The sequence below is a fragment of the Xiphophorus hellerii genome, chromosome 19 (genome assembly GCF_003331165.1).
Source record: "Xiphophorus hellerii strain 12219 chromosome 19, Xiphophorus_hellerii-4.1, whole genome shotgun sequence".
Classification (NCBI taxonomy): domain Eukaryota; kingdom Metazoa; phylum Chordata; class Actinopteri; order Cyprinodontiformes; family Poeciliidae; genus Xiphophorus; species Xiphophorus hellerii.
In genome coordinates this window covers 20,284,364-20,312,350 of record NC_045690.1, presented here as the reverse complement: position 1 = coordinate 20,312,350, position 27,987 = coordinate 20,284,364, and the positions used below count along the sequence as shown (strand labels likewise).

The window sequence follows — 27,987 nt, the reverse complement described above, 5'->3', positions numbered from 1 at the left end:
GCAGCCAGAACAGAATGATGTCATGAGAGAACTTTCTCTTTACTTGTGGAGAACATGTTGGTCTGTGCAGCTCTGTAAGTACTGGGAATGTCCAAAACATCATAGCCAATTACTTTATGCACCTGTATTACAGTTTGCACACATTGCTTTAAATGTAATTATAATAATCTGAGTTTCTCAAATCATCTATTTGTTTCCAGTAACGCTCAAAGCGAAAGAGCGACTGTATTGGCTGCTGCAGTTTCCTGCCTGTAAGTTTAGTTTAGTGGGAATGTACTGAGATGTACCGTTCCAATACGTTAAGCTGAACAGGTTTACAAAAAAAAACAAAAAAAAAAACATTTTTCTACAGGTTTTACTTAAGGAGCTGAAGGAAAGATACAATGTTAGAGGACTCGGTGAGGCAGAAGCCTCAACAACCGATACACAGTGGTGGGATTAGTGCCAGATTCAAGGGTGGAAATTCAACCTCCGACACCCACTCACCTTGTTCAGCTCCTCTATCCTCCTGATCAGAAGTGGGTTGCTGGATGAGTTCTCAAAATAAACATAATCTGCGGAACAAGAGGAAGAGAAAGAGGAGAAAGAAAAAAAAAGAAACATGACAATCGGCATTTTAGAGTCACTCAGCAACATGGGGTGTCTCCATTCGGACACCGCGACTGCTTAATTAACAAGTGTGCACCAGACACGTCTACAAAATGTGAGTTTAACTTGATTAGGCTAATTTCATACACAGAAAGTCCCCATTGTAGTCGGGGAGGCCGACTGAATGAGACGTTGACGCTCTAATGCGCGTCTAAACAAAACAAATCTGGCGCTGCAAACCTTCAATTCAGCCTGCAAACCTTGAATTTCCTCAACCCTCATGCTCTCTTTGTCTTTTGCTCCATTCATCCTTCTTCTGTTTAGTGTTGTTTGCATGCGCAGTGGGTCTGGGATTGTGTGGGTGTGATGAGAGCCTGTATAAGCTTTAACGTGTGTGCGTGTTCGTGTGTGTGGCTCCTGGCGCAGCTCCAGGCCCATTGGAGGCTTAGCTCTCACCAGGATGTCCCCACAGGCCCCGGTCTTGGTAGGGTGCCTGGTCTTAGCCCTGCATGTGTCTTGGCTGAGTGTTTTCAGATTATGCACAGCACTTGGTAAGTTGCCTGGTGTCGGAGCTCTGCTCCAGTCGTATGTATCGCATGCCATCTCTCTACACCCCCTAGTGCTTTGCTCTTGACCATAAGGGCAGGGATCGTATGACTTTCCACCAGAAAAACCACAACAATTCTTGCTTTTTGTTTCCCACTCTGAAAATGCACTAACACAAACTGGTTGAGGCACCGACCCACCATGCACTCGGGATGTGAATAACAGCCAAAACTATGCTTAATGTCCCTAAAAGTCAAGATGAAATAGAAAAAGTCCCCACTTGTGGGGTATTTTTTGGACAATAATTTCATTAATGTAAAGGTAGCTTGATGGTGAAACAAATTTCACCCAACTGAAATTACTACTTTTTTCTACACAACATGAACAATTTTAATGGCTACAAAATTAGAGATATAAACAACAATTTTAAACTTTAATGTTCCAACTTCCTTTTGGTACATTAAATTGAGTAGTTTTGATTTTGGTTCAAATCCTGTTGATTAAAGAGAACCATCATGTCGAGCTGTAATCAGATCTAGCTGGTGGCAGCATGGGACTTTTATGTGACTTGGCACCCCGTCGTAAGCACTGTAAGTCAACTTTATTTATACGGCAGATTTAATAAACTTCGCATCGCCCACAGCGATCTTTACATTTCTACAAGCATTGTAAAAACCAACAACGAATCATTAAGTGATGAGAATACTTTTTTTCCTTTAAATTGAGTCCAGCATTCGCAAATAAAAAAAGCAGCAAGATAAAAGATTTAAAATTGAAGAAGTACAGAAAAACTTAAGATTAGTAGCCAAAATATAATTTTGAGAAGATTAGCGGGTTGGAAATCCAATTTTAAATATTTGATATTTCTGACTTAAAGTCAGCAATTAGAGTAAGATATTAACAGACCTGGAGCAGCAACTAAAATGTCTCCATCTACTTTCACCTAACATATGAACAACCACGGTCATTCATTGCATATAGCCCACCAATAATGTAGTCTACCTTCCTGCCTGCCGCTAGAGTGCAGTTTTCATTTTATGTGCATGCAACTCTTGGCATTTAGTGACAAGTGATGCAAACATGTAACCAGGAAGAGGGTGGGTCATATATTATTTAGGTGTGGGTAGGCCTGTTGCGATAAACGATAAATCAATTAATCACACGATAAATTAAAACTATCGACGTCATTTTAATTATCGGCATTATCGTCTCATCCGGCCCTTTTCTTTTTCTGTTAATGACACTGAATGAAAAAAGGCTCAACTCCGGTGCTCTCCATAGACTCCCCCCTTCCTCATTTCCTTAGTGTAAAGCCCAGCGCACACTACACGATCTTAGAGCTGTCGGCCGATTGTCGGCCCATTTTCAAAACCTGACAGACCACACATTAGCCGACAGAAATCCTAGGTATAACGGTTCGATCGGGTTCGTTCCTGCCGTGTGGTGTCCAACAATGGGCACAAAATGATGGCTACAAGTCCAGTTAACTAATTTTAAAACCGGGCATTAATCAATGCTTTACTACAATCTACCTGCAATGAATGTAGCTAGTGTCAGCGTAAAGTCCTGACTGAATGAAAGTCATTATAACCTATTTACGTCACGTTAACGAAGAACAGCTGAAAAGTTACCGGGTTTATCAACTGCGGTAGCAATTTCGCTCCAACTCCTCCCCTTGTCATTTCTATATTCTTTGCATGTTGAATAAACATTAATGTTGTTTCCACATATCATCTCCAATGTCCGCTGGACTTCGGGTTGCGAGGTATCAGCTGTTTGGGATTCCCCGACGTAATTTCTCACAAAACACGGAGGAGAATCGGCGCTTTCTGATTGGCTGCCTGTCACATTCAACAGGCTGCGTTAAGATCCCAGTCGGGAAAACCCCTGATTTAGATCGGAGCGGCAACGACGATCTACCGTAACACACCACACAATCTTAGAAAGATCAACGTTTTAAGATTGTTGTAAGGGGAAAAATAGGAGCAAAAAAACGTGTAGAGTGAACTATTGCATCAGGTAGTCGATGTGCCCATCTTCTCTATTTAAATCTAATTATTACTGGGCAACATAGTATACAGACTTCATAATCTGCACTCTTTTGGTTGAATGCAGTATTTATTTCCACTTTGGCTTTATGTTGTTTAGTTTTTTTTCAAGTGCGTTTTTTGTTAATGGAGACTGAGAATCCATTTTGTTTTTGTTTTTGGTTGTTGTGTTTATTTTGTTTATCATTTCCAGTGTTAAATATTCTTTTGAAAATAAAGTGCATCTATCTTTGGCAGGAAATCGCATGCATTATTACATCATTTCCATTAAATCAGTGTAAAAAGGTCTTCAAACAATATTATCGTTTATCGCAATAATTTTTGAGACAATTAATCGTTCAGCAAAATTTGCTATCGTGACAGGCCTAGGTGTGGGAGTGTTCTACAGTGATAGAATGCAAGTCATATTTTAATGTTATAAGTAATTTTTAAGATTATGACAGAATTATTTAAGTTTCTTGATTAAGACAAATTATTTTGGATTCCTTGGTTTAGGATTTAGGTAAAAAAAATATATATTTTGGTTGGTCCAAAATACATAAATCTGAAATTTTAATGATGAATTCTGCAAAGAAAAAAAATCTACAAAATACAGATCTTTTCAGCCATGCTGATTCAAGCCAAGTAGGCTATAACATACCATGGAATTTTTGACAGAAATATGTGCTTTACCTAGCCAATTTTAACTAAAAAAAATGCTAAAAATATAAAAAGAAAAAAAACATCAAAACCTAAGACAAAAAATTAAACGGTGGCAACAGAAATCTAACTGTACAATGCTCTATGAAATGACCAATAATTTCCCTCTGTGAGCTTACCAATGCAACAGCAGTAATTCAGAAGAAATGTAGAGTGCAGTTTCCTCTCAGGCACTTTTTTTTAATGCTGAACAACACTGTAAGACATTGGGGGGGATCCACACGAGGCCCGTCAGCCCTCACACTGTAACAGCTTGTTATCATACTCCACTGTCACTATGACATCTTCGTCACACTGCTGAATACCAAATAGGCATAAAATCGAGCGCTGGAGAGTTAGAAGATGATCATAAGATATTCGGGTAACTCTGTTTCAGTCACCCAGATAAGACAGTAGACTGAAAAAAAAAATGATAACACTTGGAATTAGAATGTAAATTGATATCTTGGAATCTAGAAGTAAAATGTTTTTACAGTTAATTTACACTTAATATAATTCAGCTGTAAAAATAATAATTTCATTCGCTGATTGGAAAGTGTCAGACCTCTGTTTCCCCTGCAATAAGGTAGAACTACAGAAAAGCACATTCCTCCAATTTAACACAAACAAAAAGCAAATCCAAAGCTTCCTAAATCTGACCGAAAGGTTAGAGTGCAACACCGATGACTTGGCCTGTCCTAATGCCGACGTCAAGGCCGAACCCATATCTGACTCCACACTGGAGTCTGCAATTACCATCCCAACTTCAGCGCCATCTGTGGTTTTTGATCTCTTAAGAACTAGCTTCACCAGAAGGAAATCCTACAGGAGCGTTTCCTCAGCAGCAGGGGTGACACAGCACTCTCCCCATGTCCTGCATTCACAGACACACTCTTCTGATGCTGTGATTGGCAGTCCTTCATGGAGTTATGAAGTCCCAGGAGAGCAGGATGTAAAGCAGATAGTGGTAAGGTCAGTAATGACCCAAGAACCAGAACAACAGCTGAATGGCACACTCGTTTAAAAATAGAAACAGGCGTCTAGCATAGGTGGGCAGCAACCTTCACATTAGCATGCCAAAGTATTGACAGTGTCACTGTATGCTTCCATTTGATGTTGATTTAGGGCTGAGCCACAAAACAGTAAAGATATCTAACCCAATAGACACAAATGTATGCTAAACAAGGCTGGTGGCATCAACTAACTCACTCACTCTTTGTTGAGTAAGCACCCCAACATATTCGGGCATGCCTTACTCCTCGGAGGTCCGCTCGTACACAATGTGGACATTTGCACAATTGTCAATTTTACAACCGTGCACGCGCACCGACTTGTACAGTAAACTGCTAGGTAAGAAACAATGATCACAAAGTTTTGTATGCGGCACCAAGCTGATAATGTATGTTGAGTCAACGCAACCCGTCACTACAATGCACAGTGTGACTGCCGCTTTCTGTGCAGGACCAACAGCTGTGCGATGGGTGCCCTTGTGGAGGAGAAACAAGGCTTGGTGCCCAACTGGCTCATCAAACTTGCTTGTATGATATCCATTGAGATTGTGGGAAATAACAAAATTTGTCAAGAAGAATTTATGTAATCGGTACACTCGACTGTGAAATTTCAATTGTCCGCCAACAGTGTGCGCAGAGAGTGCATAGTATAGATTACACACCTGAGTAAGTGGGAGCAGTTTTATGTTTTGCTGCTTTAAAAAAAAAAGCTAATCAATAATTACTGATATTGACTGATATAAAACTCTTATGTGTTAAAAAAAAAAATGTTTTTTTAGCTACATCGCCCAGCCCCATGTTAACAGTAAATATTACTACTGAGGAACAAATCAAGGATAATTCTATACTAAAATAAATGTTTCAAAACAAACGTGGATCTTGAGCATGTTTCTAAATCAGTCATCATTACAACGTTCAGATTTTCTGATACTGTAACAAAATCTAATCAAAAACCAGCCATAGAAAATGATAATGATGAATCTGCTTCTACAAATGAGATCATTTGAATAAGATATTTTTTTTTTTATAAGACCCAGCAATAATTTTGCACCTCTATTAAAGCTCTAAATCAAAGCGACATTCTGTATGGGTGTTGTGACAAACTGCAGGGACCAATTTTGCTGTTCATTAATTGGGAGCCAGAAAGCGCTGTGAATGTTTCAAACATGAAGCAAGACCACATTTTAAAGTTTTAATGTGATGAAGGGTGTGATTCGCTTCCACGCATCTTAAGATGATGACAGCACATCTCCACCTACATCTAAAGAAGAGGAGACTTTGACCGTCTTTGCTTTTCCTGGTTAAGGAAGAGTAAGTTACCAAGAATGACACGACAACAGGGAGGAAATAGTTAACCGTCAAAGAGCAGGCTGTTTGAGAGTTTCCACCATGAGAGGAGTTGTAGCCTAGTAGAGAACAGCCTGGAGAGGAACTCAAAATGAGAGCAACAGAGAGAGAGTGAAAGAAAAAGAGAGAGAGGGCCTGTAGGCACTGAGCAGCGTCGCTCAGTCTCTCAGTTTCCCATGAGCCCTCCCGCCGCCTCACCCAGCGTGCAACCGCCCGACCATCCATCCCCCACTCCGAGCGGCAGCCAAACAGCAGGCTGCGGCGGCTGTGATGTCACGGTGCAGGCAAATTTCGCGTGAGCCAATCAAGGCATTTTCCTGAGCCCCAAAAGAGAGAGCCTGTGGGGCTGATCCAAACCAGGCCAGAGAGAGACTCTCAGACTCTGAAACGCATTTCAGGAGAACCGTGACGAACTAACCCGCACGGATTTTTAAAAAGTAGACAAATTAGCAAAGACTGGTGAAAATGAAGGGAATATATACAATTACATCAAATTAATTATTGTACGTAGAACAAGAGAGCATAGAGCATGTCAGTCACAGCAAATGAGTTACTCAGACTGAACTCTTTACCAAGAAACTACTAAATGTCTTTATTTTGTCTTGACCAGAATCTGGGTTGCTGAAATATGAACAGGAAGTGCTTCATGAAACCGTCACAAGCCCTCTCCAGATCTACACAATTCATGAAAACTCTGTCACAATACCAGTGCAATATGGTATTGCAACTGCAAAGGACTGATCAGCCTGGGTCGGCCTTTAAATTTCAGAAACCAGGCATTCATGACTGGTCTATGCACTCTCCCTGAACACAATGCCCACACCTGGTGTAGAGTTTAGTGGCCGAGATGCTAAAGCTCACAGAAACCGAACAGGCCATCAAGTAAATGCAGGTTTAACATCCTGGAGGTCTAATTTAAACAAACTGTGATTTTAAAATTTGACAATCTGCTGAGACATTTACATTACTAACAAAACCCAAGTAGAGCTACTCCCACAACGGAGGCTGCAACACTTTGTGCATGTTCAAATATCATCTCATCCAATGATTACGTAAGCAGGTAGTTAATAGCCTGCAATGGACTGGCGACCTGTTTACTGTGCACCTCTCCTCTTGCCTATTGGCTGCTAAAGATAGGTTCACCGCCCCCGTGACCCCAAATAGGATTAAACGGCTACAGAAAATGAAAGGATGGAACTTAACACAGTGGTCCTCAGTGTGAATTAATTGTGTTGCAATAGTATTTACACCCTGTAAGCACCCTCACCCCCATTTTTCAAAGTTATAATCATAAACTTTAATGTGTTTTGTTGGGATTTTTAGTAGTAGAGCAATATCAAGATTGTGAAAATTTTAACAGATTTTTTTGCAGAAATAGCTATAGCTCAGTCAGATTTGATGAAGGGCATCCGAACATTTTTTCTTTAAACTATCCAACATATTCTCAATTGTATTTGAATCTTGACTTTGAATGTTTCAATTAATGAAATTAAACAATTCCCCCATACTGTGATTGTACAGTTAGGGTTTTTTGCCGCATGAGTGTGAACCTCCACCTCTATCTGAAGTCTTTTCTTTTCTCCAACCTGGTATTCTTCCAGATATGACCTATGTTCAGCATCATCAATCAAGTCTCACCAGCTTCCCTGAAGAAAAGCATCTCCATGCCATGACACTGCAATCACCATTAGTCTTACCTGACCAGAGCACCTTCCTATTTTTTTCTTGCTACTGTTCCATAAAGTTCAGAGTCCTGGAGTGGAGTATAATTTTTCTTCCACATCAAAAAGATGCTCTACTTTCTGTTGGCCCATCGCTTAAAATACGCTGAAGTTTCTAGCTGTAACATAATTTGTGAAAAAAGTGAAAAGGGGCGTAAAAGCTGGGGTGGTATCCATGCCTACTGCAACATCTGCCGACACGTGTTGATCACCTGACTGAGATCCAGCAGTTCCTGCCAATGGCACTCCAATTAAAAGCTAGAACACAGCATGTGACTGGTAGGAGAGAACTCTGTGAAGAGATGATACCAGTTCAAGGACATGAAAACCTAATCAGTCACCAGTCGGCAAAAGCAAACAAGGTTTAAATGCAAGAAATAAACGTGGCCCGTTCGAAGTTAAGCATCCCAAGGCAATGATGAGGACGGCCAGGCCAACGTACGAGAAGAGGCTGAGGAGCAGGAAGATCCACCCACACTGGCATAGATGAGGGATGGAGGTTTCTATGGTAATAGCTAGAAATGTAATATTGTGAAGTCGAACTTACCTTTCTTCTATACTTAGATAGTAAAGCTCTCCCCGATTCACATAACGTCTTCGTGGATATTCTTAGAGCTCGGTATTTGTGATTAAGCAGAGATTTATGTGAAACAGTAGAACTTATGCATCAGCCATGCGTTCTGAACAACTGCAACATTTCTGCTCATTCTGAAGCCGACCACATCTGAAATTTGAAATATTTCTGCTCCTGCCAGCAAGAAGGGTAAAAAAAAAAAAACAAACATTTAGCTCTTGGCTAACACTATTTATTGTTACAGAGATGGGTGATGTTTGGTCACTGAAATGCAGTGATGGTGACACGTTGTTGAGGGAATGTAATTGCTGTCATGCATCTGTCCAACTGGCTGTCCTGAACTTGGCAGGAAGGCTGCGAAGAAGCCTCCGACTTTCACTGTGTGAAGCGCACCCACTGGAGCTGTGGCCGAGACAACTGCCAGCATGGGAAATTAACACCAGCGCTCAGCCAAGCAAACTATGAGCTCTATCAAAGTTTTTCTACTTAATCAGTTTGTGTATCAGTAAATAACTTCAAGCATCAAACAAATCGCACCAAGCAAACATGGAGAGTTCCTCTGCAAATGCTAGATGAGCCCACTTATACAAGTGTTTGTTACACTACAACTTGCTGAACACAAGAGTATTTATTCACAGCAGATGTGGAATTGTCCCAAAATGATATTCCGGTGCCCGTACAATGGTTGAACATCTTGTGCGAGCTCTAATCATTCCTTATGTCTATTCTGGCTGAGGCCTCGATTCCCACTAGAAGGAGCTGCGCTGCGTTGCAGCTGTGTAACATTTTGTTCTGTTCTGATAAAGGAGGTTCTCTCACACCAGAACTGTTTCACCAAGTATGAATATCAGCATGCTAAATGTAAAAGTCAAGCCAAATCATGTTTTGTTTTAGAACTTGTTCACCATTTTCTCCCAAACCTCTGTTGTTCGTGTCCCTGTTAGGGAAGAACAGATCAATCGGTCAATTTCTCCTTGACTGGCAAGACAAATGCTGAAAATTTTAAATCTTCTCCTGTTTAAAAAATGCATCAAAAAGAAAATCCTATTTTTTCAGCTTGTGAAACACATTCCTAGAAAAACATATTACAAATGCACTTTCATTGCAATTAGTAAAACTCTGGATTGGGACGACGGATCCACAATGCCGATGTTCGTCGTTTTTTTAAACATATCGGTGTCGGTCCGAAAAATAAAACCAGGCTAAATTTACAGACCAATATTTATTTCTATCTTGTTTTTTGTTTCTGAAGGGGCAGAGGAGGAAGTTACTCAGGTAGTATTTGCTTGGTCATGTGATGGTAATGCAGAAAAAATTGTGGGGAGTTTAACTGAAAGGGTGAAGTTAGGGGGGTTGTCAGTTTTTTCAAGGCATCAAAAATCTTGTGAAATATATTGATAAGTATCACTTATCAGCCGAAAAATCAATACTTGCATTAAAATTTAGTGCATCTCTTTTTGGGACATGAGCTTTAATAATCTCTTCTAAGATCAATTCATTATGACTACCGGTACTCAAGAAACTTGCAAACATTTGTTCCTTCTTCTTCTGTGGTTAATTATTTTTACTAAGCTTCCAACAAGATTTTCAAATCATTTCCAGTTTTCCAAACTCAGGATTTCCAAACCCTTTTAAATATTTTGTCAGTGAGCGATTGAATGTAATAGATAAATAGAAAAACGGATAAACAGATGAATGAGAATATCTTGGGATTAAACGATATTCAAATATCTTGGAGTGGCAATAATACTGGTAAATATTGCAGAGACAATAAAAATATGCATATTTTTCCCTTTTGCTCTCCTTTGGGCTTCATCACTTCTGGCATTTTGAGCATCTGCTGCCATGAGGCTCTGTCCAACTGGCTGAATAGTACATAAACACAAAAACTGCAAGTTCATAACATTAGTAAAAAATTATTGCACTCCAAACAGTCCTTTGCAATATGAGTACACTTTCGTCGTCTTGCACAAAACTACCCCGACAGTTAATCAAGTAAAAAAGACAAGTTTTAATTAAACTCCAATGAGATAACAAAAGCAGTATAAAACTCTCTAGATTAATAACAGTCAGTGTGACACCCAAGAAGGAATAATTTTACTAGTGTAATCTAACCATCAACTCAAGAATCAAATGATCTTCTGTTCCACGCAAGGCTTTCAGAACACCATATCAGCTGTTTGTCACATGAGACGCTGCCTTCTCGTCAAAACGTTGGCGGCCCTTCTAACATTACCGCTCTCTCGTCAGATCATGTCACAAAGCTAGTAAATACGGTGCATCCTGTTGAAACAACAGTGGAATGGAACAGCTGCATGTACTGATACGCAGCAAGAGGACAAGCTCAACTTTAGGCACCGTTTGTTGGAGTTGTCGATTAAAGATTTTTTTTGCTAATTGAGCCAACGTAATATCCACACCTCAGGTAGGAAAATCTAAGGCCTACGCTTACTTTGGATCTCTCACCATGACTGATCCAAAGAGAAATCGCACCAACTTGGATTTGAGTCATTTTTCTTTTTTAAGAGAAACCCCAGCAGTTCCTATTGTTGACATGCTAAAATGGAAACATTCATATTTGTAAGTGTGACTTAATGAAGAGAGAGGAGCATATAGCAGGAAATATGAACTTGGTTTCTGTGGAAACCATTATTACCGAGCCTTGGGCTTCCTTGACCAATAGCATTCATACCAGCATCATTTTCTGTTGAATCGTTCTACATACTATAAATGCACAAAGTATAAGGTAGAGAGAAAAAAAAATCATAGATCATCTAATGCAAAAATCCCATCCTAGCTTTCTGTCTCTAGCTGGATTTTGTCTGTTGCAGGAATCATTTCCATCCAGTTGAAAACTAACATGGCCACCTTCAATACCCCTGAGATGACGAGTCATTGGCTGTATGAGCTCATTGTTAGTCATCAACACTTTGAGCACCAACACTGGTGGTTGCATGTGCCGGATGAGGAGAGTGCGGCCAGCACGGTTAACAAACAAAGACATCAAGGCCTAAGAAGCCATCTTTTGTCCACTGCTCTTTGAAAAGGGAAGCCGCTGCCTTCCCAAGACGGGCCCTATTGTCCTGCAAAGTTATGGTTGTCTCTTCGAGGACCAGGCTTTGTTGGGACGCTAGGTTGAAATTATCTCTGAGAGAAAGTTTGTGATTTTGTTGTCTTTTTTTTTTTTTTACCTTTATAAAAGGTTAAAAAGTGACAATTTTTGGGGCTGAATAGGAAAAAAATTTCACACAAGATTTTATAAATGCACGGACATCGGATGTTTCCTGTATTTTGCAGTAAAATACATTTAAATTAGAGGTTGAATAAATAATGTCCGGCACTAGGAGACCGCTCTTCGTTATTTTGTTTGATCAGCTGTCATAATCGATGATATCAGCTGGCCCAAACAGGGATCAGGAGACATGGTGAAATACAAATTCTTCTGAAAATAATATGCAATGAAAATTGAAGATACATGAGATTTGAGCCTTCTATTGATTATTTATCCCCACAATTGCTGAAAATACTGCAAAAAAAAACAAACAAAAAAACAATAGCTTACATGCACTGGTAGAAAAATGGAAGGAGGAGGTTGTGAAATGTCAAAATGCGAGTAAAAATCGGTTTATTTTTGGCCTATACTGAAATCAATCTAAATATTTCAGCTCTCTACAGTTATTTCAATATTTCTTTATACAGACCAAACATGCCGTTAAGAGATGCACCAATCAGATCTTGCTGTTTTATACTCCTTTCTTTAATGGACTAGAAAAAAAAGAGAGAAAATATTCATCCGGCTCCTTGATAGAGATAATGGCTGTATATTCTTAATTTCTGACATTTCATAAATTATTTTAAAAAAGTGAGTCAGAGTTCATGTTATTGGCTGATGTGTTTATAGACCAAAAACGGAGGGTATTTTTAGTTCTGATGCATTTTTTTTTAAATAGAAGAATTTTTCAGTATTTGACCTGTCTGACTGATGAGACTTGAAGTGAAAATTGCGTAAAGACTGGCACATCTCTACTATTGTCTAAAATAAATAATTAACAGCCTGACACAGAATAGTTCGGTCTTTTTTCGTTAATTACATTTAACTTGCCAACATGCAGCGCAGCAGCATGTGGGCCAAATCCCACAAGCTGAAAACGCATGCAGCAGACTGAGGAGGAAACCTGTAACAAAGCTGCTGCAGCTACTCGGAGACAGGAGATCTGAATCCAGGCTCCTTGGATCTGTGTACGAGGCTGGCAGCATCAAGACATTGACCAAACTAAGCAATATGTGGCCAGAGAAGTGTTAATTTTCAACCCTTCTTCTGACGTAGCAAGACCTTGTTTAATTTTACACCGTTCGCTGCGTGCGCCCGAGCCGAGCACAGAGTCCCCACAGCCCCGTTTTACAAGACAACCGTCAGCCATCGAATGGAAACAGGCCCCAAACATTTAAGTTATCGTTTTCACTTCCACGCTCCCTTCCTTCCACTTACACACAGCTGGAAACAGAACTGTACAATCAGTACCATTTTATCCGTCAGGCACAGTGATGGATAAAACAATAAAAATAAGAAAGAATAAAGAACCTACTGTGTTCATAGACCAGCCCAGCAGCACGTCTTCCTGTAATGACTCTGGCTGAGCGTTAGCTTTAAAGCTAATATCCTTGTTGTCTTTAATAACTTTAAAGCTAATTAGTAAAACTCAAACAACCTCACTTGAGTAGTTCCTCATCTAGAAATCAATTTGCTTTTGTCAGTTTTTCTAACTATGCAACTGGCTGTAAATTATTTAGTCAAGACAAAGTTAATCCTTTCAAAATCAAGCTTGTGCCTCTAGTGACATCACATAAGGCACAAGAACCCAATCAGACTTCTACAGGGCATGTATGTTTTTCCTCTTTTTTGCAGTTTATTTAACCAAATTTATCCTTTAAGAAGTGGTCACTTCTATTATGAACAACTGCAACAAAAAAGTTTGAGTTTGTATCTCAAAACACAACATGGATTTCTGGAAACTATGCCAACAATAAACAAGGTTTCTGCTACTTTTTCTGTAGTTCTGGTAATTCTTTTATAACAACATCACTTTCTCAGCATGAATTACAAAAAATTAACTTCATTTTATAACTACCAAGAACAATAAGCAAGTTAGTGAAAAATTAAATATGTGTTTTCATGCATCTTAAACATTTAAATACCTCTAACTTCAAGACCTTCTGACAGTAAATGGAGAAAGCATTAAAACAGTTACTAAGAAACGTCTTTAGCCAACCATATGGGTCCCCGTTTTTCCAAATCTTGCTAATTAGACACAATCCAATGAGCCTAAGATGGAATAAAATAGTCTGGGGCGTGCAAGTGAGGTTATAAAAAAAGAAAAACGAGAGAAAATAAACATAAATGCAAGGCCAAGTATGAATAATTTGAATGTTTTAAAAAAAAAATCATACAAGGATAAAAACAAATGCTGATTGCCAGACAGGAATGAACTCACCCCACCCCCATTTTCCCAAACTTCTTCAATTCCTATGATGTTTTCTCCAGCGATGCAGTCACCCCTTTATTTCCACCAAATATGTTTACCAGACAGGGGCTGAAAATGAGCAAGTGTGCCAGTTGGCCAAAACACGCATCCACCTGCAGTACAGACCGCACCATTATCACCACGATTCAAGTCAACGCCAGAGGTGAACACACTCCAAAACTAATAGAAAATTTTAACCACAAACATAACAGATTTGAACGAAATAAAAGTTCAGAACATAGTAAATGTCATAGTCATCATTTCACCGCCTTATCCGTCATGAACTGATGATCCTCGGTCAAATCCTGACTCGCTCGCTTTAATGTACAGTTACAGCCCTTGCAATCACATTTCAGAATCTATCAGAATCGGTCAAAAGTTGCCTCTCCTCCGAAGTGTTGATAAATGCCAGCTGATCAGCTTGTTTGCCGTGCCTCTTCTGATGTCATCGACCCAAAATCACACAGGTTTTTGTGTGAAACATTAGAAACATTTGTATTTTCTGAAATCGCACAGTGAAAATCCATACTTCCTTACCCAGCTGTTTCTATAGTGTACATATATGTTGGAAAGGGGAAAAAGTACGCCACTCGAGAGTATCTTTAAATCACTCTGTGATCGTTTTTCTTTGTTTTAAACCTAACAATGCAAAAATACTGTTATAATTAAACGGTGGAACAGCAGCCAGAACTTCCTATTGGAGTATTTTTACTGAGCACCATCAGGATGCAGCAGAAAATTAGTGGGAGGGGGAATCAGGAATCTTAATTAGGTATTAGAAGCAATTGCCCATATAAAAAAAAAAGATGGAGAGGTCACCCTAGTTGTAAGGATCCAGAAGGATGCTAGAAGATCCCCCCACCCCCTCATTTTCATCTGTTTAAACTAAGTGTACCCTTCAACTTTTTTGTGTCCCTGTTGCCTTCACTTGCCTGAACTCTTTGTCAGTCAAAAGCGGTCCCTGGAGGTCAGTGAAGTGCTCATAATGCTACTACTAGGAGCGAGGACATGAAATAGTTGAACAAAGGCAAAACTTTTGGGATTTCTTAGACAAAAGCAACACTAACGATACTTCAGGCGTTTCATTACATTCAAGTTGTCCGTGTTTATGCCGAGTTTCATTAAAGGGGGAGAAAATAAAGCAAAGGAAGTGTGGACATTTTGAAGCAATTTTTAGTCCTCATCACCATCCTTCTCTTCACAGACTCGCCATCATCTCTCAGTGAGCTATATAGCTTTAGGGAAATAAAAAAAAAACGAAGGGAAGCAACGACGGACCACGCTCTGCATAATACACAAAAACCCGAGTCTGCGTTAACAATGGCGAGAGCGACTTTAAAAGATTACTGCTCTAAAATGTAATCCACCAGCCTTACCTCCAACCCGGTACATATTCGCTGCCATGACTGCCCCCGGTCCCTGGCTTCCTCTCCAGGTAAGAGGGGTGGCTCTCTTCTCTCTCCCGCTGCCGTTGCTGTGTGTTGGAAAATGGAGGATTGATCAATACGAAACAGACTGGCAGTGAGCTCTTAAAGAGACAGTACACCTCTACGTAACTCTGGCAGGGGGAGGAATGTAACAAAAGGCGCGTTTTTGACTGCAGGAACCTTTTGCAGGAACCAAGGTAATTTTCTGGGGTCTTTGTTCATACCCACCCCCATCCCCGATTTCCACTGCTTCTACTAGGCTAAACACAGATTACCAGGTTGATATTTGCCTCTTTAAAATGCACTGCAGGGGATCAGGGCTGGGGAGTATCTGATGAACTCTGAACTACAGAGTGGAGTTTTGTGGAGGGAGTGATAAGATTGTTTGAATTTTCTCAGCACTGTGTTTCTGTCATCTCAATTAAAACCCGTCAAGAATGCATACATGGACCATCTGGAGTCAAACGTATGTATATGTCTCTTTTATCCTACGTACTTTAAAGAATAAGGTCTGCTTAGCTGTGCTTCTTTCAAAAATGAACTCTGTGAAGGAGCTGCTACTGACACAAACTTTTTACTTTACTTGAAGTTAGTGACTAGATGAAGCCTGCTGGGAAGTGATTCCTGTTTAAAGATGGATTTATGATGGAAATATGAGTTTGTGTTTTGGTTCTTTTTTTTCTCTCGTTTTTTGATTGTAATTTATTTTTCAAGAAACTTCTATTATACATTTAGTGTACCTCTCAATTTAACGGGATTTTAATACTGTTTTTTAGCGTATCCACTGTGTTACAACCCAGGTTGTATTCCTGACAGTAACGCTCCCTTTTCTCGCTTCAAAGCCAAAAGAACATCTATTGCCAATTTTTTTTTTTTTAAGTTTGTTACACATTTTTGTGAATGTTAAAGTGAATTTCCATGAGTTATAAATTGTGAAAGGTGTTACAGAATCATTAGTTATAGTTTAATTACCTAAAATCTTAACTTTTTTTTATTTTGGCAGTTAGAACCTCTTTACACTCTCAGTCCCACAAATTGACGATAATTGTGATTGACATATTCGATTTAAAATCTGCTCTAGATACACGTTAACACAAGGTTTGGAGTAACTTTATATGGTTTTAAATGAAGACTGTTATTGAACTACCCTTAAATGAAACTATATTAATCTGAATTTCGTGTTTTTAATTGCTTTCTGGTCTCAGCAGTTGCACTAGGAGATGGTGCATATGTGTAGATCTCTAAATTTGCATGAATGTTCAAAATTTAAACCTCTATTTATGATCAATAACAAGTGTTCCTTTGAACCAATGGAATTTAACAGATAACAGGCTCGTTTTTATTTCACCTCTGAGTTTTATTACGCTTCCGGTAGCTATGCCAACATAGCTTACATGAGCAGCGTGATTTTGTCCTACATCATGGAATGGCACAAAACAAAAATCTTGGATAAATAAAGGTTCTGGGTTACATGGTCAAAACACACCAAAGGAGCTCTTTATCTGCACAATTTAATACAATTTAAGTGCTTTTATTTTGAAAATATAGGCACAACATTGGGCCTGTGAACCTTTAATATTTGCATGCCACACCACTGGTAATGCCAAAACCAACCATTTTGTCTTTATTTTGTTGTTTATTTTGTGGATCTCAAGTAATTTGATTTAAGGTACTTCCCACCAAAGGGCGACATACAACAGCAGTGTGTAAAAAAACAAAACAAAAAAAGCCCCCATAATCCAGATTGGCAGTATCTAGTCGGCTCTTTAAGAAATTTCCTGTAATTTTATTTCAACATGTTTTACTCAGAACAACAGCACTCCTGATACAACTGATTGCAGTTGAATTTCTTTAAACACTGTTGTTTTCTTTCAGAATAATATCTTCCTATGTCACAGACTGAACAAAAAATTCAAATATCACAAACTATGTTTTGACCAATTCGCAATTATGTGTCACTCATACAAAAATAAATTAAACCTGACTTGTGTGATAATCCAAATAATTTTGGATCATCTGAATTGTCCTGTGTTGTTGACCATTGTTGGTCTATCCCATGGGGTTTGTATGTACAGGGTTGGCACAAATATATCAATTTTTTAGGATTTAAAATTCAGGAGTTTACTTGTTATGTTCTCATTTGTTACAGAGCCACATGGACAACGTACAGTGAAATAACACAAAAACAGGACCGAAAATACTATTTCTAAAGAGAAATAGAATTCTAAAGACCAATGAATAATAATAATAATGAATAAATAAACAATGAGAATGAAAAACAACATGACATTGTTAGAAATGGCAGGTGACGTACATGTGGATGACCAGCGCAGTTAAGACAAACAGCTGCAAATGTGCATCAAAAGTAAAAACTGGAATGTACAACACAATGTGCTTCATGGTAGTGGTGAACTGTTCACGGCTTTATCAGATAGTACAACATGGCCTCGTTGAGGAGCCTCAAACTATGAGAATATCAAAGTCCAGGCCCTTCTGACACACAGTCTCTGGGTGTTCGCTGTCTGAGTTCTACTACCTAAACAGATAGATACTAAGCTGAAAGGTATCTGTGATCATTTTGATGGCTGTACTTGGCAGCTCCTGTTGTTGATATCCTGCAGTGAAGGGAGATTTGATCTAATGTAGCGCTCGCCTGCTTTGATCACGCTCCACAGGTCTTAACAGTCCTTTACGGTACTGTAACCTTCCCAGTGATGAACAAAATATTGCGAGCATCAGCCCTGTAGAAGGTTTTGAGGACCTTAAGACACCCTCTGCAGCCGCCCTGAGGTGGGAAAGGTACAGTCATGCCTTTGTGACCTGAGCGTGTATTTGGGTGGAACAAGTGAGATCATCTCTAAACTAAACCTCAAGGAACTTGGTGTTGCTCAGCATTTCCACCAGATGTGTCTCTGATACAGAGAGAAGAAGAAGAAGAAGGCTACCATTTCCTGCCATAGTCCACGATCATTTCCTTGGTGTTGTTGACGTTCAGCTGAAGGTGGTTACCTTAGCACCATCTTGTCAGGACTTTTATCTCTTCTCCTCATTTTTGAAGCTAGTACTACCGTGTTGAGGGTATCTTACTTTATGGACTCCGAATTTTCCAGATTTGCTGATTTATATTGTCTTTTATCCAATCACGCTGTCTTTCTGTACTTTGCTTTGTTCATATCGATCATAGGAGAGTTTATATTTTCAAGACTGTAGATGATGATAATGATGTCATCATCGTCACATCAACATACCAAAACACCCATAGAACTGGAAATACAAATACATTCTGTATAGAATAGAATGGAATAGAATAGATTTATTCTTTACTTTTGCCTCAACAGGAAAATTTAGGTGTGACCGCAGCAAGTTAAACTTAAATGGAAACATCCATATTCAAACTGTGGTAAGAAAAATATAAAAAATAACTATGAAACTGTACAGTTAGAACAACATAAGAAAAATAAAACTGAATAGTTATTTACAATAGCAAACAGCAAGACTACTTACTAAAAATGTAAAAACATCCCGCTGATGCGCAAATACCTCATGGGGTATTTGATTTTGTTAGGAGCAATGATAGCTATGAAGTCTAACAGCTGCTGGGAGGAAGAATCTACAATAATGTTCCTTTGTGCACTTAGGATGCAGCAGTCTGTCAATGAAGGAGCTCTTCAGTTCATGAACACGTTGGGAGACAGTGTCTATCGGTGATGTTATTTTAGCTGGAGTTCCTCCGTCTCCCACCACCTGCAGTGGGTTGAGGGGGCGTCCTCGGACAGAGCTGGCCTTCCTGATGAGCTTATTTAACCGCTTCCTCTCAGCTGTAGATAAACTGCTGCTCCAACATACTGCACCACAGAAGATTGCTGGTGCCACCACGCAGACTCCAAAAAAACCAACAATAAAAAAATGAGAAATTTGAATCTTTTAAGACTAGTCAGGAAGTTTTGCAACAAGAAAAGCTTTGCTCCTTTCTTCTTGCATGATGCAGTATCGCCTTAGGTTTGCGATTGTATTACAAGCAAAAACAAAAGTGAAGACACCCTACTGAAAACCCTAAGTTAGCAGACTTGCTACCGCATAAATTGTCAGTGAGAGGTGTTTAGCATATTTGCCAGAACACAATGAGAGAATGTCATTTAGTATTCTCCACACAGTTGTATTAGCTCAGTTTTCTTTGTGGGTACGAGCACGGAGCCTCTGTGCTGCAGGAATGCTGTGGTTAAAAGCTCCATCTGATCTATACCATATGGAAGCTTCAATTACTGTGGCCTAACACAGGGGACTACAGCCTGCAGTCACATGACCTCTACAGGCCAATCGTGTGCACTTGTGCCCCACGCACTCCTGCTGCTGTGCAGTCTCAGTGTTGGAAGTGTGCTGCAAGGGAACGATATCCTGTGCTGTATTCCTGCAGCTCTTTCATGGCAAAGAACGAGAGACGGCAGGCAGTGTGTTTGTCATACAAGACTGTGTGAAAGTGTTGGACAAACAATGAGTTCAAATGCTTGTCAGAGTCAGATCCAGCTGCGCAATTGCTGAGGAAGATCAGAAAAGGCGATCACGTTGCTCAACTTTTACGGTTTCCACATTGGCTGCTTGTGCATTGTGCACTGGTGTTTCAGCTGCTTAAAGACATTCAAACTGAGATCTTAGTCTCACATATTTATGGGATAAGTTATTCATCTAACCACACCTCTGCGGTCTTCTTTTGGTAATATTCAATATCTAAGCAAAACCTCACACTGTCTTTATTACGGAGCCGGGAATCAAACCTGGAACAGTCGATTCTCTGTGTGGTGCACTTGCTCTATACTGAGCCACCTGGTGCCCCTCATTGATGTGTTGAAAAGCAAACTTAAACATTACTTTTCTCTGTGTTTTTTTTTTTTTAATGACCTTTAGGAATTGTATCCTTAATTCTACTTGATGCATATCAAGACAATCATCTGACTTTATTTTGATTTTAAATCACTTCTCAACTGATTTTTTTGGTGGTGATCAGTGAACTCTAATAGCATGCTCACACATAAAGTCCTGTTATGTGAATAGTAGATTTTAGTTTATTTTTATTTGCTGTTATAGATTATTTTATTTTTATATTCCCCATTTTTATCTTAGATTTAGCACTTCTATTTTGTCTTTTAATTTGATCATGGTTTAATTATTTATCTACTTATTTATTTATTATTTTAAGTACTTTATCAATACTCCTTCTATTATTTAGTTTAAATCTTTATCATTATTATTTTCATTTTATCATTTATTTGTCTATTTATATGTCATTTTAACTTATTTCGTAATATCTGTTCCCCCGAGATCTCAGACCTTCGGAAATTGTATGTCTTCTTCTTCTTGTCCTCTTCATCATTTTCATCTTCCTAAGTCTCTCAAATCAACATCATCTCTGGTAGCTACACATTTCTTAACATTTAAGTTTAGCCTTGATTGGCTCTTCATTTATGTCTTCCTGTTTGTGTCTTTTTTTATTTATTTATACTTTTTTTTTCATTATCTCCCACTTTGATCTAACGTGAAGTCTTTGTTGGCTTAACCTCATTGTAAGCCAGCAAAAAGCACCACCTTTGGAGAACGCTCCCTCGTTCTGTGTAGCATTGAGACATCTTATGCCTTTGCATCATTCTCTAATCTAACAACTGCCAATCCGTAAATATGGTCCCAATTAAAGGAAAAATGGATAGTATAGCTGTAGTGGTGTATTTGGGAGCTGTTCCTGCTTTCATTAGGACTGCTTTCTTGGCTGCGTGCTGCCGTGCAGATGTTCGATTTGAATCCACTGCTCCTCTGCCAGATGTTCTGCAGTCAGGATGACGAGCGGAGCAGCACTGAGCTCTGCCTCAGTGCTGCTCCGCTTGGAGCTGTGCTCTGCAGGTGTCCTCCCTGGTGCATCTGAGAGTTTGGCTCTGTATACTGCAGCACGTCTTCAGAAAGTTCCGTCTCCCCGGCTCTCTCTTTCTGTGTGTCTTGTTTCCTCACCTTCCTCCTCTCCCACGGGAAGGACGTGGACACAAAGGAAATCAATTAGGCCTGCTTTCCCCCCGCAGAAGCCACGGCGTAGCTTTGATTGTGCTTTTTACATTTCCCTCACGCCGGGGACGCTGCGTGGAAACAGACAGACTCTACGGGGAGGCGATAACAAAGACACTATTGTTGGAGCACTTTCTCCAGCACACCTTGGTGCAATTAGGTGTATTCTTAATTAACTGAAGAAGAAATGTAATTACTTTTATTAAAGTGCAATGTGTGACACAGCTCTTGAGAGGCAGAGGGCTGATTCCTGCTTGCACAGTCACTCTCCATGGTTAGTGAGGGCTTTTTGGTGGTACCAATAGTTCTGCGGATATGAAGAAACTTACAATTAGATGACATCACTTGTACTAATAACACAACTAACTGCAGAGTTCTTGTATCTGCTTTCATCTTACCTTCTCAAAGAAAGTCCTCAAATAAATTAAGGATATAGATATAGATAGATATAGATCTATCTATATAGATATAGATCGATCTAGCTATATTTACATAGATATAGATCTATCTATCTATCTATCTATCTATCTATCTATCTATCTATCTATCTAGATTGATAGATAGATTTTTTTTTCATTTAGTACAAGACGTCCCTATTGTCCCAGACCGATATTTGACCTCGACCATGAGTCGTCATGCTGTCCGCGCTTTGTTTTTGAAACAGATACCTCTGAGGATTAAAAATTAAAGCGTGTAATTATATTAATCCGTCAGCAGAGGGAGATGTTGTCTCTGTTTTAGCGAAAATAATCTGCAGTTAAGACAAAGAAATATGGATCTATCTATTTACAGCAAATTTGGTGCTACTTGTAATATGCAGATGGTGTATCTTTTTTTTTTTACAGTACAAGAAATAGTAAATTTGTCTTATTTTGTTGCTCAAAACCCCAGATAAACTAGTAGTATTGGGTTGCACTGACTTCAGTCTTCCAGCGGGGGTCATCATTCAACGAGATTTTGCCGTTGTCCTCAATCGCTTTTTAATGTGTTCTTCTCTATAAGAGAAAAAATGCCTCTCTAACGTGAGAAATTGCACTTTTATTTCGTATTATGAAATAAATCCGTCTAGAACTGCCGGTTTTAAACATACCATAATCAAATAATTTCACAAAAAAATAAATTTTTCCTCATTTATGCTAGTATATAGTAGCACAATTTGCTACTATATGGCTGCACAGTCTGCCATCTGCCTCATGGCTTTGAGAGAGGCACCGACCCACAGAACTCTTGGCTCTAATTCAAAGGGATTAGCCATTCTTTACTTCTGGGTTATTGATACTGTGACCTTCACAAAATGAAAGAGAGGTCACAATGAGAGAAAGATGAAAGAAATATCAGAAATGGATAGCAGACACTGGAATATGTGGCACCCAGAAAGATGCCCTCTGTTCCACCAGTAGGACCCACCTCGCCGGGGAATCCTGTCGGCAAGTTTTGGCTCTCAACCAAAATACCAAACGAGAGCCTCACATTTTCTATTCTCATTTTTTCTCTTGAAGAGCAGCTGGGGAATGACCAAGTGCGTCTTCCTTTTTTAGAGAGACACTTGCAGTTGATGAGAGGTCTGGAAATCACTCTCACGGACGTTGGCAGGAATGAGAAATGGAAACGCGCCATGAAGTGGATTTTAGTCTAGAGTAAACCAGATGGAAATAGAAATTTAGATGATCCTGCTTATGTGGACGAAGGACATGCATTATAAGATAAAACATCAAATCCAGTGCTAAAATTTCTATGAACAGTTGAGGGGGGATCTAGAAGTGCAGCTAAGATGTTGCCACGGTGACTGATGTTGTCTGTGGGCTGAGATCTCATCATGGGAGCTCCTGTCAGAAGCTGACATGCGAAAGAAAAGATGGATCAGGGAATTACCAACAAACTTCCTTTCAAACAAGTACAACTTTGCATTCATGCTCTTAGAAGCATATGTTCAGAAAGGCTATGAATACATAGAATCTGAATTTTTCAAAAGAGCAAAGCATGTCAAAAAACTGTGTCAGAGTTTTTAGTTTGCTAAATGTTTTTTTGTGTAGAAGCACTTAGGCAGTAAAACCTTACAAAAAACCTTGCCGACAAAAGCAGGTAGTAGTATAATGTCTTTTCCCTGCTAAGTGATCCGCCTGCTGACTGATGCCTGATGAGGGAAGCTTAAACAACACATCCAGCACCAGTATATCTGCTGAGTACTGAGGGGTTTCTGCACAAACGCGTCACAGCATTTATTGATCAGTCAACATGCTGCCACGCATTCAGAAAAATCTTGATTACGCAGACATTTAGGGAATTACATCCTATGAAACCATTTGAACTCAGAAGAGCCTAAGAGTTGAACAAAAATGAACTTTATCTACTACCCATCTAGCTTAATATGCTACTGAATGTTCTGCATGTAGACTTTAACTACCATGTGACTCTCTTGAAAATGAAAGGGAGCACCATAAGAGGGAGGATCAAAACCTCCAAAACCTTCTGCCAGCTGCCTCCACCACGCCCTGCTCCCCACAGGGGCCCTGGCTGGGCTTCTCAGGATCTGTGCCCTGCCTCAACGTGCCACATGTCCCTCCAGAAACTCTTGTTGTGAGTGTATAACCATACACTCACAACAAGCATTGATATTAAAGTGACATTTTCAAACGTAAACACAGTGCTAGACATACGCCGGGGAAATGTAGAGAAAGTGTTTTAGAAGAAGCCTGAACCAACTTAGAAAGATGCTCGCCAAGTAAAACAACACGCCTGCATCACTTAAAAAGGCCTTCGGTGGAACCAAACCCACCCCACACCCACACCGGGTGGGCGTGTGGAAATATAGCTCTTCCAAACTAACTGTCCAAGGCTAAAAACACAGAGGCACTCTGCTTTTCTGCTGTTAAAAATGCTGTGAGACTTTACTAACAGAATGTATTTTGTCTGCAAAAAGCCACCCCAGGGCCAGAATCAGTAGCGAGTGCGTTCGCACGGTGAAGGGTCAAGGTTAGAGAGCTCACTGAGGATATTACATAAACTGAGGCTGGAGGTGATGCCAACCAATTTTATCTGTTCCAGCACATCATAAACTTGGATTTAAGTGCGAATGTTTAACCACCTAACCACAGCTAATAGCCAAAATTTAGATGGGAGCTAAATATGCAGTGTAAAGTTAAAAACATGCTTTTGTCCAATTCCCTAACACACTGTGCCTTCAACCGGGGAACACATTAAGTTAGATCAGTTCTCTTACACAATGCTTGAAAGTTCCCACCTTATTTTCTTCTCTGTTTTCCAATTAGTGAACAAATTAGTTGTATTTCCTCATGAAGTTAAAGTATATATATTTATACAAGACAAAGTGAAAAATTCCTAATGTTATCATGTAGCATGTTACACCTGTAACAAGTGGTGAATTCACAAATATTGAATTAGGGGAGCGGAAATGCAAAAATCCAAAAATCCATTGGAAACTGTGACAAAATGTGAACCCCCCCCCACCCCCCCCACCCCCCACCCCCACCCCCCACCCCAACCCCGACACACACACACACAATTTTAATGGTATTAATATGTCACAAGTTCTAATTTTAATCATAACGTCCATATTTCAAATTCATCATCTCTTGTGGGATTTACACCAGTAATACATGAAAAAAAAAAAGAAAACTGCAAATAAATCCCAGAATCTTATATAATGACAATTTGCCAAGAAAAAACTCTGTGACCAAGTAAAGAGACTGCCGTGTGGGATTACAGGATTAGATTAGATCACTTCTTAGAGCATTATGACTGCAACTGGCGAATTATTTACTTCCTGTGAACCACACGCCATTGTAGTTCCAGAATAAGACGGCCAAAAATCACACTCTATTTTAATACGTGGAGAAATAATAAAAATAAAACAGTTCCATCCTGCAGATAAAGAGCCTCCTTATTAAGGTCAATTTGACCCCTCTGTATCCACTATAATATTTTATCATCTGCTGAGAATACCCAGTAGTTTTTCCCTACCATTTCTTTAGTAGTGATAAACACCAACTTCTGTTTCTAAAAAAAAAAAAAAACATCTCTTAGATTGCTTTTTGTGAGAACATTTCAATAATTAATTCAAGCTTCCTTTTTTCTGTCTTACCGAGAGACATGCACGTGTTCACCCAGCCGATCACGTGTTACCCATGCAAGCATTCTGTGCTAATGGTTAAAGAAGATCCACGGCCGTGTGTTGTCCTTTAAATGCTCGTGTTTGTGCATTTCAAATGGAGGCCTCAGAACTCAGCTGTGCGACCTGTGCTTTTCTTGATCTGGTGTCTGTTTGCTGCAGCCGGTTCTGGGTCCAGCTGCATTGCAGGCCCCTCTGCGTTTGGTGGATTACTGCTGCATCTCTTGAGTCTGGCCGTTTTGTGAGAGTTGGTGGGGGCGAGTTGCTTGAAAGGAAAAGGACAGACATACAGTAGGAGAGGCAGGATTTTCACCAGTCGTGGGCCAACGTTGGCACCTGTTTGACCTTGGGGGGGGGGGCGTGGCTTGTGTAGCATATTTGGAATCGAGTCGTGTTGAAGACAGGTGTCCTGCTGGAATTTGAAAACACCCCGCCACCCCCGTGTTCCTTCCTGTGTTACATCTCTACAGCTGGTCGTCCTGGTGAGGATAAAAGGGCTGGACAGAAATCAGACACTGTCAGATTTCAGTGTCTGAAATCTTATGCTGCAATCTAAAATTTCAGACACTTTCGGTTCTGTAAAAAAAATTTTAGATCAATGTCGGTCGAATATTTCGAAATTAATTCTGAAGTCAGTACCCTTGGATGCTGGTATTCAAAAAGAAATCCCAATAACTTTCCTGATAAATCAGAGTTGGTCAATGGTGGGGAGGAGATGAAGAGAACCTGGAACCCATACATGCACGCAAACTCCATGCACAAAGATTTTTTGCTCACTAATTTTACTGGACCTTTGACCTTTGTCAGATTTAGATCATTGAACTACAAGTTGAGAGTCCCTGGACTAAACGGAAGGCGCTTTTTCTTCTCTGATCTCCTCAAATTGGGAATTTCACTCTGAGTGTTACAGTACTTTTGCTGTTCTCTCAATTGTTCATCCATAAGCAAAATAATAACAAGTCAAATTCTATTAAATTAAACATTAGCACTCGATTCCTGTGAGTGTTAAATAAGGTTTTCCTCATAGATTTGACATAAGAGTTGTCTGGGAAGCTGTTTTAGTTTTTACATATTGCATTTAACCCCACCAACCTTTTTCTGAACCTTACCATTACTACTAATGCCATACTCCCCCTGTTCCACCTTTCCTGTTTATCTGTGTTTGTCCCTGCTGGATAGCTGATCTGCAGACAACCAGAGCGCACCAAGCGCCACAAACGCTTTCAAAGAGAGACTACTGGCCTCAATATGTCCGATCGATCTTCCTGGCATCATCCGCTCCTCAAGAGCCTTAAATCAGGCTGCCAACCCGTTCAGGGTTGTCCTGATGTATTAAGATCATGTTCCTAGATGTATTTTCCAGGGAAGGTTTTCTTCTTCACCCGAGTATTCGTTTAATTCAGGGCCACACAAAAAATGTGCTCTGTGATTTTCTGTCTTACAGGAGACCAGCGAGCCAAAGGTTTTAGATTCACTGGATATCCTTTCAGCAGGTCTGATTGAGGTCTGAAGCTGAACTGGCAACAAACCTGCAACCACAGCAAACACAGCTGAAGGCAAACAGTAATGAACTCTGCGAAACCTCAAGATTTTCCCCTCAAGCTGTCCGGCGTACAGTTTGGCTGCCCTTAATAACCCCTTCAGTCTCCGATTGACCGTTAACTCTGAGGTCTTGTGAAAAAAAGAGTGCACTCAGAGATAAAGAGGAAGCAGTTGCAGATATTTATGCTGACGGGTCTTAATCAGCTGCTCTACAGATGTGGGAATTATCAGCTCGGCTGTTCCCGAACCTGCTCTGTGTCACGAGGCGGACAGAGCAGACAGCACTAATGTGTGAAACTGATTATTTCAGTCACTCTAAAGAGGCCCACTGGAAAGAGGTAGACTGTCTGCTGGGAGAACTGGTTGTCTCCTGTCAGGTCTTTAAGTGAACGTAGCAGTCACATGCACCACTGGATTGTGAGAAATTCAGACCCCGATTTCCAACTCCACCCGCCTCTCTCGGAAAGCCTAATTTGTGTAAAAGACAGTAAAGCCTTGGAAGAAGGAAAGCTGATCCACCAGAGCCACGTTTCAGCGTCTTGTCTTACCTACAAATTCCTACAAGTCACTTTCTCTGAAAGAGAGCATTGTGATTCAACCGAACGCTGCCTACTCCTCTTGTGGAAGAGAGGGAAAAGGAAGCGGGGGTGAATATGTTCCATTGGACTGGCCTAAAGATTTCCCGCCTGGCTTTGCCAGGCTGTGACAAAGATGTGATGCATTCAAGTACTGCTAGACGGGGTAGATAATTATTGAAAGGATTCTAAAACCATTGAAAAGTTAAACCGATTATCCATGTAACTCTGTTAT

The 27,987-nt window shown here is 39.9% G+C and overlaps 1 protein-coding gene across 2 annotated transcripts in view; it reads right to left on the bottom strand.

Moving 5' to 3' along the window:
* mta1 (metastasis associated 1) overlaps positions 1-15,538 on the bottom strand; it is a 45,171-nt gene extending 29,633 nt beyond the window's left edge. For both annotated transcript variants that reach the window (XM_032547330.1, XM_032547332.1), the window contains exons 1-2: positions 15,411-15,538; positions 487-554 (exon numbers count right to left, since the gene is read on the bottom strand). In XM_032547330.1, coding sequence (XP_032403221.1) covers positions 487-554; positions 15,411-15,438 — 96 coding nt within the window. In that variant the 5' untranslated portion in view covers positions 15,439-15,538. The remainder of the gene's footprint in view (positions 1-486; positions 555-15,410) is intronic.
* Between the last annotated feature and the right edge of the window lie 12,449 nt (positions 15,539-27,987).